The sequence below is a fragment of the Bubalus kerabau genome, chromosome 2, assembly GCF_029407905.1.
Source record: "Bubalus kerabau isolate K-KA32 ecotype Philippines breed swamp buffalo chromosome 2, PCC_UOA_SB_1v2, whole genome shotgun sequence".
Classification (NCBI taxonomy): Eukaryota; Metazoa; Chordata; class Mammalia; order Artiodactyla; family Bovidae; genus Bubalus; species Bubalus kerabau.
In genome coordinates, this window is record NC_073625.1 from 115412146 (window position 1) to 115431481 (window position 19336).

The 19336-nt window shown below is 44.3% G+C and overlaps 1 protein-coding gene across 17 annotated transcripts in view; it reads left to right on the forward strand.

Moving 5' to 3' along the window:
• KALRN (kalirin RhoGEF kinase) overlaps positions 1–19336 on the forward strand; it is a 705836-nt gene that overhangs the window by 579908 nt on the left and 106592 nt on the right. For 3 of the 17 annotated variants that reach the window (XM_055568439.1, XM_055568441.1, XM_055568442.1), the window contains exon 1: positions 1309–1587. The exons of 12 other annotated variants lie outside the window; for them this stretch is intronic. In XM_055568439.1, coding sequence (XP_055424414.1) covers positions 1503–1587 — 85 coding nt within the window. In that variant the 5' untranslated portion in view covers positions 1309–1502. Of the gene's footprint in view, positions 1–1307; positions 1588–19336 lie in introns of those variants that run through there. 2 more of the 17 variants (XM_055568445.1, XM_055568440.1) reach the window with 1 other exon arrangement.

Below are 19336 nucleotides of genomic sequence, written 5' to 3' on the forward strand. Positions count from 1 at the left end.
ATCAAGGAGGTGGCAGTGGTAGACCTTGAAGGTAGATTTTGACTTTGGGTTCTGTTCTTCCTATGGGGTGAAGATTTTTAGAATCTCTCTTTAGAGTTAAATCATCAGAGCCTCATAACCATTCATACATTAAGTTTCTTTCGATTTAAAAGAGGACTCTTACCTTATAAGGTTTTTTGGTGTGATCGATGAGTTAATGTATAGAAGGCAAAGTCTTGTCCTGTGGCTGTCTTTCTTCCAGGTGGGAATTCAGTGATCAAGCTTCTGTTTCATCAAGCTTCTGCTGCTTCTCACAAGCTTCCTTTTTTTTTTTTTTTTTAAATCTGATGATTGGGCTATTGCTACCTTCTGGGTGCTGTATGTTTCCAGAAATCCCTTCTCCTAAATCTGGACACAAAGGAATGGGAGAGATGTTTTGTGAGTGATAAAACTCAGTGGTTCATGGGAAGGTCCAGTTGGTGTGGTCCATGTGGGCTTCTGGGGGGCAGGGAGGTATGGTGGATATGAGCTTGATCTTGAAATATGAGAAGACTTAAAAAAGGAAACATCTAGAGATTTAGGTAAAGGAATGATAGACCCACTGGGTGTGGTTAGGGGAATAAATGGACATCTTCCACCACAAGTAAGGTGTCTGCAGTTTCTCTGTAGGCACTCACTCAAATCTCTTAACTTCATGGATATGTCTTTTAAAATTCTCTTAGCAACCCTGTAATATGGGGATTATTTTTCCCTCCTATAATTTTTAAATGAAGAAACTGAAGATTAAAAAAGTGAAATGACTTGCCTAAGGTCAGACAGCTAGTAGGGGACAAAGCTTTGAACTTCGGTCTTACAGTTTCCAGTAACAACATTGCCGCCCTGGAGCCGATAACAAGAGGAGGCACTATTATTACTTAACCTTAAATATTTAAAAGAAGGAAAGAAAAGGATAGGTGAAGGTATTTTCAACACAGAGGGGGCTGTCCATGTTCGGAGGTTGAGGAGAAGGAAGAGGGAAACCTGTTAGAGAAAAAGCACTATGGAGTCTGGAACCTTCTAAATTTGCTTCTTTCTAGCTTCATCAGGTTGTATATTTTAAGCCGGAGCTGACTGTGGCGGCCTTTGAGGAGAGGAAGTTACACTGAAGGAAAAGCACCTGTGTGTGTGCTGTGGGTTGTGTACACTCGTCTCCTTACATGCTCTGTGCCCTGGGTCAGAGCAGCGTTGCATAAGGCTCTGGGCCACGCTGCCTGCAGGACTAGGGCAAACAGCTGGACTTTGGAACTCCGCCCCCAGCCCCGCCCTCCCCGCCGGCCCCTCCTCTCCTCCCCAAGGTGGCTCCGGCTCCCAGAAAGTCGCAGTGGCTGCCTCGCGCGGTGCGGGACGGCCGGGAAGGAGGGCTGAGGTTGCGAGCTGCCTCCGGGGCCGCGGCGCCCGCCGAGGTGCCCTGCCGGCTGTGCCGGCTGCGCTCCCACAGGTGCTGGTGCCCCGGGCCATGCCGGAGCGCTGGGGCCACCGGCAGCATGAAGGGCGGCGACCGCGCGTACACCCGAGGTCCCTCTTTGGGGTGGCTCTTTGCGAAGTGCTGCTGTTGCTTTCCGTGCAGAGGTGAGTGACTGTCGGCATTGGCACCTTCTTTTTAGGCAAAGACTGGACCGGCTGAATTGGGGCGGGGGGAGGGGGCGAGGCGGGATGTGGGATGGGGGAAAACGGGTCTGGGGAGTGGAGCACGGCAGATGGACAGTTTGCTCCCAGTTGTGTTCTTTGCAGTTTCTGCGGCACTACGCGGTTCTCTCGCTCTCTGTCTCATAGAGCTTCAGACTTGGATGCGGAGCTCCAGTTTGTGAACTCAAGTTACTTATCAGCGACTTTGGTTGTTGGGCGCCAGTCTGCAGGGGGGTGGGGCGCGGATGCGGAGGATGGGGAGAGGGCACTGGGAGCTCTGTGCTCCCCGTAGTGGCAGAGTCACACTTTCCTGCTCTCATTTACATATGGACCTCAGACGCGGGTTAACAGATGACTCTTAGCTATAGGAATGTATTTGACACTCTCTACACCAGGAACTATTTTTGCCAAGTGACAACTTTATTTGGGGACTGGAGTCGGCTTTTCTGTGCCTGGGCTTTGGCAGGCTAGTGTGGGTTTGCAGCTCTGGGCCAGAGCTTGGCTCATTAATTAACCAAGAACTCTCTATGTACCCAATTAGGACTGTATTTAATTATTATGCTAATTTTAATGTTGTCGAGCAGCTTCGCAGGAAGCAACTCATTTCCCCAAAATCAGCCTGCAAAACAAGATGGTGAGAAGGATGACAGAAGGAAGGCTATCAGTGTGCAGAGCCCATGCTGAAAAAGAATGGAGCCCTTCCTAGCCAGTTAGTAGATGTTCCCAACACATTTCATGTCTCTTTAACACCTCAGCTCAGAGGGTCTGTTTCTGTGTAATTAGAAGTGAGAAGATAGGCTCTCACTTGACATCGGTCTTTTAAAAATTTTACCTGATGGTGTCTCGCCTCCACCCCTGTTGTGATGTTTCAGTCTCCATGCCCATCTTAACCTGATAAGGTCTCCATGGAACTCTCTGGGACTTACTGGTAAATAAACTTTATCCAAGTGACCACCATCCTATGTGCCCACCCTACACACAGCTCTGACAAATTCTCCATCCTAAGCAGATATAAGGCCACAAAAACTAATTAAATCTGAAGGACCTTTCCCCAAGTCATTAAGGTTCATACTCTCAGTGTTAGATTCTCTCAGTCTCTGCATTTAATTAAAACAGAACTGTGTAGTAGCTAACTCTAAAAATCAAAATTCAGAGGGAGAAAGAATTTTAGGAGGCCAGGGACCCTCACAAAAATCCAAGCCTGGTTCAGAACCATATAAAACCGTGGCTGGGAATTGCAAGAAGCAGGTATTAAAAGGGAGAGAAAGCCGGAAATGGCCAAAGGGAATCTGAGTGGGTGGGTTTTCGATGAAGGCTAGGCTGCTGTCCTGGTGCAGAGTTTCCAAGTAGGATTTCTAGGGAGTCCATTTCCTGTCCAAAGGCAAAATTTGGGAACTTGGGCGGTGCTTATCTAAAGGCCCTGCAGCTGCCTCCTTGAGTCCAAATATGTGGCAGCCCAAGCTTCCTGACAGAGTAATTCTCCAGGGGTCTTTCAGCCTTCAATTTGTTTGTGAATTGCCCTGGCTGGCCCTCGGTGTTGTGGTGCAAGGAGGGGGCTGGGAGCTCACTTGGGGCGCCTGCTGGGTCACCTCCTGCCTGCAGGACTGGGAAAGCAGTGGCTGCGGGCTCTGTGGCTTGGAGAAGGGAGTGTTGCTGCAGCCTGAGTGGAGGAGATTGTCTCAGCTGAAGACTGAGGGAAGCAAAAGTCCCGAGCAGTGAAAGCAGCTTAAAAGGGAAAAGGAGGATAACAAAGGTAGGTGCCTCTCCCCTTCTCCCACTTTACCCCTTGCTGCTGCTACTGCTAAGTCGCTTCAGTTGTGTCCGACTCTGTGCGACCCCATAGAGGGCAGCCTACCAGGCTCCCCGATCCCTGGGATTCTCCAGGCAAGAACACTGGAGTGGGTTGCCATTTCCTTCTCCGATGGATGAAAGTGAAAAGTGAAAGTGAAGTCGCTCAGTCGTGTCCGACTCTTAGCGACCCCATGGACTGCAGCCCACCAGGCTCCTCCATCCATGGGATTTTCCAGGCAAGAGTACTGGTGTGGGGTGCCATTGCCTTCTCCAACTTTAACCCTTACTCTTTCCTAAATCTAAAAGATGTGAAGATGGGAAAGTGAGGCTCAAATCTGAGGAGGATGGTGGTGGACGTGACTTAGCCAGCCTTCAAAGAGCTCCTGGCGCCACTGGGCAGGGTGACAGTGTCTGAGGTGTTGGGTACTGCTTGAGGCTTTCTGCATCTGCTCTAACAGAAAAGAGAGCTCTGAGTCCCCACCCAGCCTATAGACATCTATCTGGAAGCCGACTGAAAATATAAGGTCTTGTACTGAGCTTGAATGCATTGTCCAGAGCCCCAGAACTCTATGCCCAAGCTGCAACACAGAGAAGGATTCAGGAGAGTGTCCAAGGGGCTGATGGCATCGCCAGGGACCTGCCTGGCCTCCCTTTTCCGTTAAACCAGTTTCTCTGGTTGTAAAGATGACTGTGAAGCTGTCAGAACCCATACTATGGTTCCTAAGTCAAGGGGTCCTGGCTGATGGTGACTGGCTTCCAGTCCTGCATTTAAAGGATACCTCCTAAAGGCTGGGAAAAAAGGAACCAAGAGGAAGTGGAATGTTTTGGTTATTTTTGACACAAACCTAAGCTGTCCTGGACTTGCTGTGGTGAATCCTAACACTGGAGTAAGAGTTAAGGATTTAGTGATATACCTATGTGGCCTTTAAATCATATTTGGGAAAAATATAGACGAAGTTAGTGGAGCTTGGCTTTGGGTTTGGGAAAGTGAGGAAGGCAGCTGTCTGGTGTTCTTCTGTTCCAGTTTTTGTTTCTGTTGAGTATGAGTGTGACAGAGAGGTTTGATGAAAGATGATGTTCCTTCCCTACCTTGAAATTAGTGTTAAAGAGCAGGAAAACTGAGAATCATTGGCAGAATGGAAATAGAGATGGGTGAGAAGGAAGGAAGAGAGCAAATAACATTTATAACTGTCTTATTGGAAGTGAAAAATAGCCAAACATGAAATAATGGTGTGTGTGTGTGTGTGTGAAGGGTGATCAATCATTGATGCTGCGCTCTGTGGAAAGTTTCAGGATTGGTTTGGCTAGTTACACTTTCCTCTACACCTGAAGAAGTGAGTCCATTCTGGATTGTTCTTTAATGATCTTAAGATTTTAAAAAGCAACTTGTTTCCAAGTGATGAAAAGGATTTCAAGTCACCTGGAGGGTTGCTAAGTCCTATGCTGTAGACTGAAAATTGTGACCTCTTAGATCACAGAGCCTGGAGATTTTTTAGACCTGAGTGGGTGGCAGTCAGTTTTAGAGGCTTTAATTTTCTAGTCAACTTGTAATTAACCTTGGATCTATGGACAACTGTCCCTTCTTGAAAACGTTTCCTGACTACTGGCCTCCTCTGTTTCTCCACAGGGTTCATGGCCTTTATTCATACTTGCTTACTGTTGTATCATTGTCCTTGCAGCTGAAGCCCATGTGCCGACACGGCTCCCCATTTAGACAGTGAACAGTGACTGCTTCAGGAGACTGTCTCAGAGGTGAAAAGAGGAAGCAGTGGTGACTTACCCAGGCTGAGTCAGCTCACAGGAGAGCTGCTGGGATCACATTCCCATGGCTCTCTCATCACAGGGGTGGGTGGGTCTGGGCAAAGGTTATGGGGGTTTACAGGGCGTTTGCAAGCCGATGAAAATGGCGTTTGCAAGCCATTTTCATCTATAATTTCTTTCTCCTCCCTACATTTTCCCAGAATAACTGAGTAGGAACCTTATTCAAAACCCTGAGTGTCCCTTCCCTGGCTCATTTTATAAACTGAATTTAATGTGTGAAACCATGACAGCAAGTTTCTTTAGAAAGGTGTTGGTAACCTCAGAGAGGAACAGAAGTGACCTTCACTTTGGTTTACTTTAGTTCACCTCCCAAAGGACAGAGAAGCCTTAGGACATTGAGGAATACATACCATTTTCTTTATGTTCCAGCAAGTGCCTTTATCACTATGAAAATTGAATTGACCATTTAACATGTATGTTTTCCCAATACACCTCTTGGTTTTCTCTGCCTCCCAGGAATATACCTTAATCTGGGGAGAATTTCCAAACATACATACTGTCCCCAACTTAGGTCTTATGCTTCTCTTCCCATCTCTGATCCTCTGACTCAGTTCATTTCAGTTGCTCAGTCGTGTCTGACTCTTTGCGACCCCATGGACTGCAGCATGCCAGGCTGCCCTGTCCATCACCAACTTCTGGAGCCTATTCAAAGTCATTTCCATTGTGTCAATGATGCCATTCAACCATCTCATCCTCTATCGTGCCCTTCTCCCTCCTTCAATCTTTCCCAGCATCAGGGTCTTTTCCAGTGAGTCAGTTCTTTGCATCAGGTGGCCAAAATATTGGAGTTTCAGCTTCAGCTTCAGTCCTTCCAATGAATATTCAGGACTGATTTCCTTTAGGATGGACTGGTTGGATCCCCTTGCAGTCCAAGGGACTCTCAAGAGTCTTCTCCAACACCACAGTTCAAAAGCATCAATTCTTCGGCACTCAGCTTTCTTTATAGTCCAACTCTCACATCCATACAAGACTACTGGAAACACCATAGCTTTGCCTAGATGGACCTTTGTTGCTAACGTAATGTCTCTGCTTTTTAATATGCTGTCTAGGTTGGTCACAGCTTTTCTTCCAAGGAGCAAGCGTCTTTTAATTTCGTGGCTGCAATCACCATCTGCAGTGATTTTGGAGCCCCCAAAAATAAAGTCTGTCACTGTTTCCATTGTTTCCCCATCTATTTGCCATGAAGTGATGGGACTGGTTGCCATGATCTTAGTTTTCTGAATGTTTGATTCTCTAACTAGTTAATAGTAATAGGGATATCAATTATTCCTGTTTTCCAGTCATAATGTAGCCTAGTAGAAATAGGAATATATGGAATTGGTTGGGGTGGGGGAAATCGGAAATGGAAGCCAAATATCCTTCCTTTGGTACCACTATAAGTCCAGTAATCACTGATCATGCTGTAGGTCTGTCACCACAGTGGTTCCATGTGCCGCAAGTTGGTAAGTCCTAGCCTGGCGTGCTGCAGTTCACGGGGTCGCAAAGAGTCAGACATGACTGAGCGACTGAACTGAACCTGAGATAAAAAGATAACAGCTCAGACTCTTGTATTTTTATGCAATGTGTGCGTGAAGGAAGTTCACTTCTGAGTCCAAACAATGTTGTAGGCCTGCCTTATTCTGGAGTAGTGCTTTTGTTTCTACTTAGCGAAGTTCTTCTTGAATCTTGATGCTTCTCTTGTGCCCTAAAAACACTCCCCATCCTTTTAATGCTGCTGCTCTTCAGTGAGTGTAAGTGGCTGCATGACCTGCCCTCTCCTTCAGACCAAATCCCAGATTTTCCCTGCCCTTGAAAGAGCATGGATCTGAACTCTGAGAAGGGCTTCTCAAACGGAAGGGGCTAGCTATTCATGGGACATTAGAATTAGAAGTAACTTCAGAGCTATTTAATAGATCTTTTTTTTTTTTTCTACAAGAAGAAACCAATTCAGCCATTTAGTAGCAAGGTCAGACCTATAGCCCTTTCCCAGCACTCTTTCCGCAACTGCGTTTTCCTCTTCCTGCCCATGCAATCAATTTCTCTTACTCTGGACAAAGACATCTGGGGTCAGCCTCTACCCTTCTCAGTTGGCTTACCCAATTGAGAAGGGTAGAGGCTGACCCCAGGCTGGAACTTGGGTGTTGACTGTGGAATGATCTGTGGTTCCTGCGGGGTGACTGGAGTCACTGGGATCTGGACCTGCCTGGTCTCTTTTGAGCGGCTGTTCTATCCCAGGACCACAGAAGGCTGAGCATCTCTGGCTCTCCCAGAACAGTTTCTGCACATTGTTCTTAGTAAATATTTGTCCATGTTTTTCCCTCTGGTTCAATTTAATTCCAAGGGTCCTTCCCCCCCATTTTTCTTGTCTTCTTCCATGAAGTGTATGCTTTCGGGTAAAAATGAAGCAATGAAATGCATTCCTATCATTCCATTTTTAAACATCACTGGTTTTTATGTAACACACAGTATTTTAATTCATTTGACACATGTTTACATGTTGACTGCCTGCCAGCCCTGCCCTGGATACTGGGGGATAATGGATGGGAATCATAATGGTGCTGACCCCATTGGGCTGTTATGAGGATTAGTTAACAGAATGTATGTAAAGGACTTAGCTTACCACCAGGTATATAAAGTGCTTTAAAAAGGTTAGCTACTGATGGTAACAGTAATTGTAATTATAATATTAGATGTAGAATGCATACCCAGGGGAGTCCCAGCTAAATATGTGGGGTCTTCTGGGTGAAAATGCTGCAAATATACCTTCCTAGGGAACTTGATGGTCTTGGTTCAAACCGTTGTCAACTGTGCCTCACTGCTGTAGAGCTGCCACTGTGGGGAAAGAAGGCCTGTATCTATAAGGACGATAGGGATTTCCTTCTTTTTTAAATTAAACCAATTAAAACTTTAAAAAACATGACACTTCTAGTATTATAATCACTGGTTACATAAAAGAACGCTTGAGAGTAGGTACTGGCAAGATACCATAAGCATCCTTGAGTTATTCTTCTCTGAGGGGGAACACAGTGTGTAAGAATTGGATCATAATTACACCAGCATTGAAGTTTAGGTCCTGAGAACCTATGTTAAGTAAAAAGATGTCGTGTCCTGCCAGCCCCTTGACTTTGGCTAACAATCCAGTGAAACATTTTTCTGATCCCATCAGCCAGCATTTGTTGCACATCCTTCATTTGCAAAGATTTGCAGGTCCTCTTCAGGCTGTTTTTGCCTAGGTAAAAATCATGACCTGCTCACCACAGCCCTTGAGGTTCTAGACATTTGTCTGAGGTTTGGCCAGTATCTTGTATATTCCTTGTGGATGGGAGACATGGGTAGCTTGGTCTCTTCAGTGACTAATGGAGCTCCTCTCTTGAGGTTGACAGAACCTTCTGTGTTATACTTCCTGGAAGGAGGGGAGCCCTGGTTAAACACCTGTGAGGCAGCCAAGAGGCTGCCAGGTTGACTTTTGCCAGATAAAAAGCAAAGATCAGAGTTACAGAACAAGTCCTTTCACATTTTTCTTACTTTCCTGGAGACCACAAATTGAAAGGAAGGGAAACCCCCTTCTGCTGCTTGGTTGAAACAGTACCTCATAAAACATCTCTGTATCCAAGATCCTGCTCTCCTTGAGGCAGGATTAGTTGTAGGCCTGTGTTTGGTCTCTTAGGGTACCTTGTATGTACAGGCTCAGGACTGATCAGGAAGTCCCAGTTTCTTCCCTTCCTCCATTAGCATATCCATTATTGCTCCCAGGGAGAAAGGGATATTACCCTTCCCCATCCAAAAATGAACCAAGCCTAACTGTTCAAAAGAATCACAAACACGCCACTTTGTGCAGATTTTGAATCTCAGCCTCATACCTGTGTGGTGCCACCTCCTCTCCTCACCTTAAAGGAGAAGGGCTCCAAGAGTGGTTACCACTGGAGAACATATTAGAAATACAGATTCTTGGCCCTACTGATTCAAATTCCATTGACTACAACCCAGCGGTCTGCGTTTTAACAAGCTCTCCAGAGGGCTTCATATTTTTGGTTTGTTCTTTCCTCTCCACCCTCTCCTACCTTCCTCCTCCCTTCGCCCAGCTCCGGCAAGGGCATCTGTGACCTGCTTCCTAGGGATTTTGCTTCCTGGGGATTGAGAAGTGGGGAGGGGGGTCCTTCCCACTCACTGTTACTTGAGGGGGATGGGATGGGAGGAGGGGTTGGCATTAAGACTCATGCACATCTTCTCAGCCCATTAGCCCCCAGGGGCGAGGAAGGGTAGTTACGGCATCCTTCTTCCCATTTAAGACTCCTTCACTTTTGTGATCATTTCCCTCAGACTCTTAATGGTAACTATGCTTAGTTAAGAAAAAAATCAAAAGTTAGGCAAACCAAAAGGCCATAAAAATAAAACTTTGATAACATAATCCTAATTACCTAGAAACAACTACTTAGCCATTTAATACATTCTTTTCTATGTGTTTGCTCCCTTTTAAAATAAATGGCTTCATATTATATATTCTGTTTTTAAACAAGATTTTGCTTAATCTTTGAAATGTCTTCCCAAATAGATGTATTTCCAGGATATCTTTAGTGGCTACAGAGAGTTTTGCCATAGGCAAGACTTGAACTTGACAATTGTCAGGACTGATTTAATACAATGGCTAAAATTTGGTGGGAAGGGATGAGGAAGAGCTTTGGGTTAAGAAATAGATCCTTCCAGAATCAGGTTGTTCAGACAGATTCTTGTGGCATTTACATATCTCCACTCCCTACGTCGCACCTTTCCTTTCCAAGGAGTACAACCTACCTCCTTCCCCCATGAGACCAGTATGCACAGGGCTAGAGCTGCAGATTTTACCCACTCAGCCTTTTCTTGCTTACTTGGTGTTAGGAATCTCCTCAATCCTGAGGCTTCTAACTGTGTAGTTGCTTTCACCAGCAGGTCCAGAGATTTTTCTCTTTCTCTTTTTGAGACATGCCTCCAAAGAGATAGGTCATTTCAAAATTATTGTTATTGGGAAAGAGAGTCTTGATTTACTTTTTTCTGCCTTGGGAAAGCATTTGAAAATACAGATAAATGATGATAAAATCCCATTACTTAGAGAGAGCCATGTTAACATGTTGAATATATCCTTTTTATCTTTTTTCATGTGTATATTTTTTCCAGAAATATGATATAGTAGTGTTATAAACTTTTTTCACGTAACATATTAAACAATTTTCATGACATTTTTGTGAATGCATCCAGTGATATACCAGCTCAGTTCAGATTGGGATTGTTAAATATTCAGGATTTTGAGAGTGGATGGTTAAGCTTGAGATCAGCCATAGTGGGAGTATTTATACCAAGAGGGTCACCTGCTGCTGCTGCTGCTAAGTCACTTCAGTCATGTCCGACTCTGTGTGACCCCATAGACGGCAGCGCACCAGGCTTCTCTGTCCCTGGGATTCTCCAGGCAGGAACACTGGAGTGGGTTGCCATTTCCTTCTCCCATGCATGAAAGTGAAAAGTGAAAGTGAAGTCGCTCAGCTGTGTCCAACTCGTAGCGACCCCATGGATTGCAGCCTACCAGTCTCCTCCACCCATGGGATTTTCCAGGCAAGAGTACTGGAGTGGGATGCCGTCACTAGACACCACAAATCAAGGTTTTTTGTTTTATTCAGAAACCTGTTTTAATAGTATAGCACTAGATGCTCATTTTATCATGTGTAAATAAGGTTTGTTTTTATTTTCAACCTATTTTTGGTTGTTTCTAATTTTGCTATTATCAACAATATTATAATGACCATTCTTATAGTTAAGTCTTGACACAAACCTGTAATTACTTCCTTAGGATAAATCCTGTAAAGTGGAGGTCCTGAAAGAAATGACATCCCAAATTTCAAGACTTAGTTGCCAGTTACCCTCAATTCTATACTCTTTGAAAGCAAGAGTATACTGTTCTTTGTTTAAAGAGGATTAATGAGAAACATCCTCTGGGACCAGGAATTTCATGTCTCTCCTGTTGTTTACTTCTGTTTACATTTTCTGAATTAACTTAATTCTTTTTTTATAAAGATATGTTGGCTGAGAGCCTTTGTTTCTTAAGCTATGTTCTCATAGGTATGGTGTAAAAAAATACACTTTGTGATGGTAATGGATTGAGAGGCAATATATCATAATGATTAAGAGCTTGGACTCTGGAGCCGGAATGGATTTGAATCCCAGTTCTACCATTTACCTATGTGACTTTGTGCAGGTTACATAAACTCTGCCTCAGTTTCCTGATCTGAAAGATGGACATCTAGTGAAATTTGATGATCATGAAACCTAGTCATGGAGATCTTACAAGGCTTAGATGGGTTGACATACGTCAGTCACCTAGAACTGGCCCGTGGGGAGTGGATGTAAGTGCTGCATTATTGTTACATTAGTGAGTGTATGGACGTCTCTGTGGCACTGTGCTGTCGCCTTCAAATGATTTCATCAGTTCCTTAATCCTATGAGAAATCGAGCTCAGTGTATTTTGTATGCTTAGTCCTCAAATATTTGAGTACCATGTGGCAGATATTAGACTAGCAACCATAGAGAGTTTAAGATGTTTCTATGCCCCTGAGGATCTTTTAGTTCAACTTGGGGGTGCTTGATAAGTATGAAACAGTAAATAATGACCCCTCCAAAAAAACAAGGAAAATAGTTGCTGAAGACAATAAGAGGAAAGATGCTTCAAGGATCTGCCTGGTTTCTTACTAAAATAATTATGCAGAGGCTGATGGGAGCACAGTGGCCTGGGGATCTGAGAGGGCTTATCAGGAGATTTAGGGTTCTCTCTGGGCCTTACAGGTTTTTAAAAATTATTTTATTTATTTATTGTGGCTGTGCTGAGTCTTTGTTACAGGCTTCTCTCTAGTTATGGTTCACGGACTTCTCATGGGTTTCTCTTGTTGCAGAGCGTAGGCTCTTGGGCACACTGGCTTTTGTAGTTATGGGCCCAGTAGTTCCCGGGCTCTAGAGCACAGGCTCAACAGTTGTGGGACATGGGCTTAGTTGCCACATGGCATGTGGAATCTTCCCTGATCAGGAATGGAACCTGTGTCTCTTGCGTTGGCAGGCAGATTCTCCACTGAACCACCAGGGAAGCCCCCTACAGGGGTTTTTAAAGGGCTGAGTATATAGTGTGCTTAAAGCCAGCAGGGAAATGCAGTAGACCATAGAGGAAAGGTTAGACCCGCCTTCTCAAGCTATGCTAATTCTGTAGCCACGGGCCATATGTGGCTGTCGAGGACTTGAGATGAACCCTGGTCCAAGTGGAGCTGTACTGAAGTGTAAATTACATGCCAGATTTAAAAGATTTACTTCAAAAAGTGTAAAATAGTTCAGTGATCTTTTTATAGATTACATATTGAAATGATCGTGTTTTGGACATATTGGGTTAATATGATATATGAAAATTAATTGTATCTGTTTGTTTTTACTTTTTACTGTGACTACTAGAAGATTTTAAATGATGTAAAATTATGCAGTTTATTTTTTGTGTAATATAAAATACATGGCTCATATTTGTGGCTTGCATTATATTTCCCTTGGATGGAGCTTTCCTGCATCTTATAGTCCATGATACATTGATGTGCCAGAGTAGAAAGGATATAAAATTAGAAACTGTAGTCCCACTCCAGGGCTAATCCCAGCCCATTCCCTCAGTCCTCTCCGTAATTCCAGGAGGATAGCAGTCTCTCTGATGCTTGAAGATGCCCACAGGCTTTCTCCACTGAAACCTTCAAGAAAAGCGGTTATACATTTTCCTTTCTGAGCCAACATAGTTTGTGAGGAAACAAGACTGAAATCCAAGTTCTCCTCAGAGAGCTCAGATTAGCCACCTTTTGGGAACAAAATGAGGGAAAGTCTTAAAAAGAACAGTGAACAGGAAGAGTGACAATGTGCTACCAGCTCCCAACTCTCTAACCCTCAACTGATTGACTTCACTCCAGTCCTGCCTCCTCACGTGACATAAGCATGGCTGGCCTCTCCTGAGGATCTGAGGGATACGATGGGGCTGTGTGGCAGGGTGAGGGTAGCCTCACTGCTCTGACTTGGGACTGAGATCCAGAGGAGATCCCAGATTTTAAATTTTACATCATTTAAAATCTTCTAGTAGTCACAGTAAAAAGTAAAAACAAAAAAAGTAAAAACAAAACAAAAAAAAAAACATATTTAACCCAATATGTCCAAAACACGGTCATTTCAATATGTAATCTATAAAAAGATTACTGAACTATTTTACATTTTTTGAAGTAAATCTTTTAAATCTGTCAGTCCCACCAAGTCAGCTCTTGGTTGAACTCAGGCAAGTTTCATTTTGCCATTGAGCTGAATGACGTTCGATGTTTGATTCATTCTGAGCATCATTTTTCATTCCATTTTTGTCCTTTCAAAGCTTCACTGAGTGCTTGACAGAGTGCAGCGTTGTACAGATATTGGGACCATCTCCCTATTTGTGTAGGGAAAGTGTGTATATAGCTTGCCTTGTTTGTATGGTGTCATAGATTGCTAGAATGTTACCGCATCACAGAACAAAAGATCTCAGTTTTATCCTTGAGAAGAGCACTTTGGAAAAGATAAAGGGCTTGCCTGAAGTCTTAGCTGGTACTGAGTAAAATAATATCAAGTATACTGCTTACACTTTTACAGAAAAGATAGTGGAATTGCTTCTCGGCCTTTTGGCTAAGACCAAGTGTAGAAAAGACAGTGAAATGTAGAATGAAAAAGTGAATGTTAGCCGCTCAGTCATATCCGACTCTTTTCGACCCCTTGAACTGCCAGGCTCCTCTGTCCATGAAATTCTCTAGGCAAGAATACTGGAGTTGGTTGCCATTCCCTTCTTCAGGCATCTTCCTGACGCAGGGATCAAACCCAGATCTCCTGCATTACAGGCGAATTCTTTACTGTCTGAGCCACTAGGGAAGCCCAAATGTAGAATAGTCCTGCTCTTCTGTTTTGGGGGGAATGGGGAGGGTAGAAGCACTGAATCAAGTCTTCTAGGAGATCCAGCTCTTTGGAAGGAATCTAGGGGGGCAAGGGTCCCAGTGAATGAGAAGTCACTCTCTGGTTCCTGAAACTATGTCCATGCCACCTGCTCTAGATTTGCTCCCATTGGAATCTGGCCTGCCGTGGCCACTTGCATCCAGTGTTTCTAAATGTCTAGAGGGATCCTGGGGGAACTTTACAACTATGAAGTCACAGCTGAATTCCCAGATGCTGGAGCTGAGATTTAGGTTCCACTCGTCCTGACCAAGTCAGGATCTGTTCCACTGGCCTGGGGTCTCTAGGTGAGGCCAGGCGATACTGGGGACCTTCTTTAGACATATCATGGGGCCTTCCTATTACCTTTTAGGCCTGATGGAAGGTCAAGGTTGATCCAAAGCCAGGCCTGGGTAGCCTGCTCCTATCTAATCAGGGTCTCATGAAGCCCTCCCAAACAACCCAGGGAGGTCTGTGGCTGCCACGGTATTCTGGGGACCTTACTTAAAGTTTCCTGGACTGGTCATCTCTGACTCCTCCAGAACTGGAGGATAATTGGAGATCACAGCCAGTGAACAAAGTGGACATAGCGTTGCCCTTATAAATTTACAGTTTAGAGAGGGCAGCAGATCTCTCACACACACAGATCTCTGTAAGTGTTCTCAATGGATGCTATGAGAGTATCTGTTGGAGGGAGAGAGAAGGAGGTAGAATTTACACTAGGGCAATAGGGAACTTGTAGGAGAAACTGACATAAGTACCAAAAGTTTTGTTACTGCCATTCTTCCGGTCCCTAAGTGTGTATCATTTGCATTCTGAGCCTCATTTAAAAGAGTCTTTTGCAAAAGTTTTGCTCACTATCATGGGAAAATAAACACAGGGACGTAAAGTAAAAGAGGCATAAAGCTAGATAGTTTTTGGAGGTTCCCTTACTTGACACTGGCTTGCTTCAAGAGCTTATGTACCTTTCTGTGATCCACAAGTACCTGGGGAACCTGTACAGTGTCCACAAAGGATCACTGGTGAGGTCCTCACTTTCTAGTTCATGACCTGAGTCCTCGGGAGCTGTCATATTCCTCCATACTTTGAAACTGGGATCCAGAGAAAAGGGCTAAATTCCCACTCACCAGTACCCACCCACCTTGGGCTTCCCCACCCCTGCCCCTGGCTCTAGTTTCTGCTCTGGGGCGTTACCATCCACAGCTGCCACCTCTTGTAGGGATACACCCCCCTCATGCGTGAGGACAGTTTTCAGCCTAGTTGAAGTGATCGTCTTCGATAGTATTGCAGACTTGACTTGACAACATGTAGGACATTGTACTCGATGGCTTCTGAGACTCTTTCCAGTTCCCATTCCACAAAAGGGTTTAAAAAAGACAATTCTATTTATTTACTTGGATTCTGTGTGAAAACAGAGAAGACCTCAGTAACCTTTTGAGTTTTTTCCCGTCTTTCTAATTTTTAAGTCCCTGTTTCTTTATGCTTTGGTTTGAAAATTATACCCCCTTCCCAATTTAACTTATGTTTTGACCACCAAATAGTGCTTCCACTTGGAGTATAATCAGCCACCTCTCCCAGAGTGTCTGTGGATCTCCTCAAACAGCCAGCTTCCCAGCTCCTTCCCAGTGAGGTGGTCAGGTCTAAATTTAACTGTGACCTTCTGCCAGCATATGCAAGCTCGGGCTGCAAGAGCAAAACAGACCCGATCTGTCCTCAAGGGTGTGTGCGAGGCTCCTCCAAAGGCCAGAGCAGCCTTGTGGGGAGAAGAGGAGGACTTCAGGGTAGGGAGAAGTATAGTCATCCCAAGCGACAATTGGAGTTTATCCAGGCTTGGCTGGGTCCCTGGAGAAAGTCAGCTAAATTCTCCACCCTCTTGGTTTCCTCCCATTGCAAAGAATCAGCAACATAACTCACCTGGATTTGTACTTACCATGGCTTCCTGCCAAGCATTATGCCACAGTTGTGTGTTCACTGTTGCCTCTTATTCCAAAATCACCAATCCCAGGTTCATGAGGTACTATGAAGGTACAAAAGGGCTAAATTCCCACTCACCAGTACCCACCCACCTTGGGCTTCCCCACCCCTGCCCCGGCTCTAGTTTCTGCCACCCTGGTTTGGTTGTCTGGAGTGTATTTTTGTTGGGTTTGTGTCTTTTTATGTATCGACATGTACATATCTCAGAGACAGGACAGAGACATTGTCCATAATACTGGAATAGCTTTGCACATTTTTATACTAAAAATGTATAAATGCAAAGGATTGAAACTGGTTTAGTTTGTAAAATATTTCTTATTATAATTTAGTCATACCACCAATTTGTGTTTATAGTCATGATTAGCAGCCTACACCATAAAATTTATACATACATATGTGACATTTTTAGAATGGTATCAGATTGTGACTCAGATAGGCAATCTTATTTTTCTGTTTGATCTCTAACAAACAGAGGCAGGTTTGGAGAGGCTATATGGAGTGTGTCTTTCTGAAACGCCCCAGTTTGTACTTGCGAGGAGAACCAGATCACAAAGCTTCTAGAGCTGTGATTCTAGCACTTTGTAACAATGTCCAGTTAGTCTTACAAACAGGGACTTGACTCAGAAGGGAACATGGGCCATTTAGCTATCTTGTGCTCATCTGTCATTTTCTGTAAGTAACAAGAAGGATTTTGAGGGCAATTCTCTTTTGAGCTCAGGTCTCTAAGGGAAGTGTGAGTTAGAGGGGTCAGACTGAGTTTCCATCCTGTCATTAGAATTTACTAAACTGCATTAGTCTAGTTACTTCTTTATGCTAATTTTTTCATCTTTATACTTGGGAAAATAGGTATTTACTGGAGTGTATCTCCTAATATAGTCTTTGCTTTCTGGCGCATAGACTGCACTCTGTAAATGCTAGCTTATGAATAATCATATTCTTTCTCATTATCAGATATTTCTCTGTCTTATAAGGCAGTAATTTGAGATGGACCATTAAGTGGGTTGGAGGATTAGTGAACATTTTTCAAAGCTTTCCAAGAAAGCAGACCTGAAACTTATTAGACCTCCAATTAATGGCCTTTTTGCCCAATTTTTGATCTGTGGGAGTGTCCATTTTTAAAAATAAGTTGCTGAACTGGTGGGTCCTAGGGCTGGTTCAGGGTGCCAATTTTTCTTAAGAGGTATAAAGGTCTCCTCCCTACACCTGGAGGCCAGTGTGTTGGGTTCTTAAGCACTTTCTCAGCAGGTTATCTCTAACAACTTTTATATTTATTTGTTTAGTCTGTGCCATTATCCTGTATTCATGTCCAAAGTTGATCAACTTGGATGTGTTCCTTTAATTACTGCAGTTATCTGCTGTGCTCTGGTACATATCTGATCTTCCATTTATGGCTCAGAAATGTCCTCCCTGTCATCAGCAGCCAGTCAGAGCTTCTTGTATTCAGAAATCGCATTTATCACTTTTAAACAAAGAAACTTGACATTTCGGTTATTAAATAAATGTAGTATTGGTTAGATTTAGATTACTTTTACCAATAATGAAACTCACAGACCTTCGTGTTCAGTGAGAAAGAGGAAGTAAAAAGTCTCTAAAATTGATTTTCTTTGGGCCTATGTGGAGTCAGGCATGTGATCATCCTTGACTTAATCCCCATGGCCCAGAGAATAAAATATTCCAGTTATTTTAGGACCTACCCCTGAGATATGGGCGGGGCTGGAGATTGAGCAGGGACAGGGTTTCAACTCACAAAGCTGGAAAGTCTGAGGTGCTCCTGTGAAGGGGAAAGAAAGAAGTGGGTGCTGGGGAGACAGCTAGCAGATATCTTCTCTGTTGACCTATAGGCCCCTTGGTCTAATGAGAAAGTGCAGTGAGTTTAAGGACAAGTCAAGTCCCTCTGCCTCCTCTGTTGGGCATGCTCAGAGGACAGCACCAGCAGCTCTTCTGGAGAAGTAAGGTTGGGTGCAGGGAAGGCCTTGTGAAGAGGTAACATGGGGAGTGGGTCTTGAAGGGTCAGGAGAGATCATCTTCATCCAGGTAGCTGGGCAAAGGAAATAGCGTGGGGAAAGAGGTGGGGTCCGGGCATGAAAGGGAGTGTCTGGAAATGATTTACCAGGTGCCACTACAGCCTCCCCTTCGGTGTTCTCTGGGGAGTCAGCCTACCCATTTCACATCTGAGAAGACTGGGGCTCAGACAGATGAAACCATTTTCCCAACAGCATGTGGTGAATAAATTGAGTCCTGGTTTCTTCTCATTTTTCTACTCTGTCTCCCACTTACCCTGCTGCCTGCCCAGCTTGATTCTGATCCTTGCATCAAGTTCTATATTTTTTATTACTGTGCTGGAATTTGGTACAGTTCCATAGTGTATTCTGAAACTATGGGATAGGTTTGTCGTTCCAGAAGCAGCTTTTTCTTGCAGGATATTACTTTTATTTGCATATATAAACCCTGTGCTGCCAAAGCTCTTAACCTAAGTATTGCCTACACACACACACATGCACACGTGCACACACTGTTATACCCTAAATAGCAGAGGCCTAGAATGTTTGTCTACTTTTGCCAACATCTGACTGTGATTATCTTTAACCACAGTCACTCTTGTTTGTCTCTTAAAATAGTATCAACTCTCTCAGGGAGGCTGTTTCTAGTCATCACAGCCCTCCCAGAACCCTGTGTGTTCCACCTGCCTTCTCCTGGTAGGAGGGCAGCCTGTGATTGACTGTGATTAATTTCCTGCTCCCTTGTGTTGACACTCCTGAATTCTTCCATAGGGTTCACAGACCTCTCCTAGTGAGACCACTAGATTTCACCTCCAGAGCCCCCTGTTAACCTGAGTAACTGAAAGTGTAGCTTTCCCTGCAATGTCCATCATCCCTTCTTCCTTCCTGTGCCTTTCTCTGCCCACGGGCCCTGGACTGTGCAGGGGTCGCCTCCCCCACAGGAGAGCTGCCTACAGGCCCACCTGTGTCTGACCTGTGGGGTGGACCCAGCCAAGTTTTTTCTTTTAATTTGATTGCATTGGGTCTTAGTTGGATCTTCGTTGGGGTGTATGGACTCAGTAACTCCACAGTATGTGGGATCATAGTTCCCTGGCCAGGGATCAAACCCACATCCTCTACATTGCAAGGAGGATTCTTAACCACTG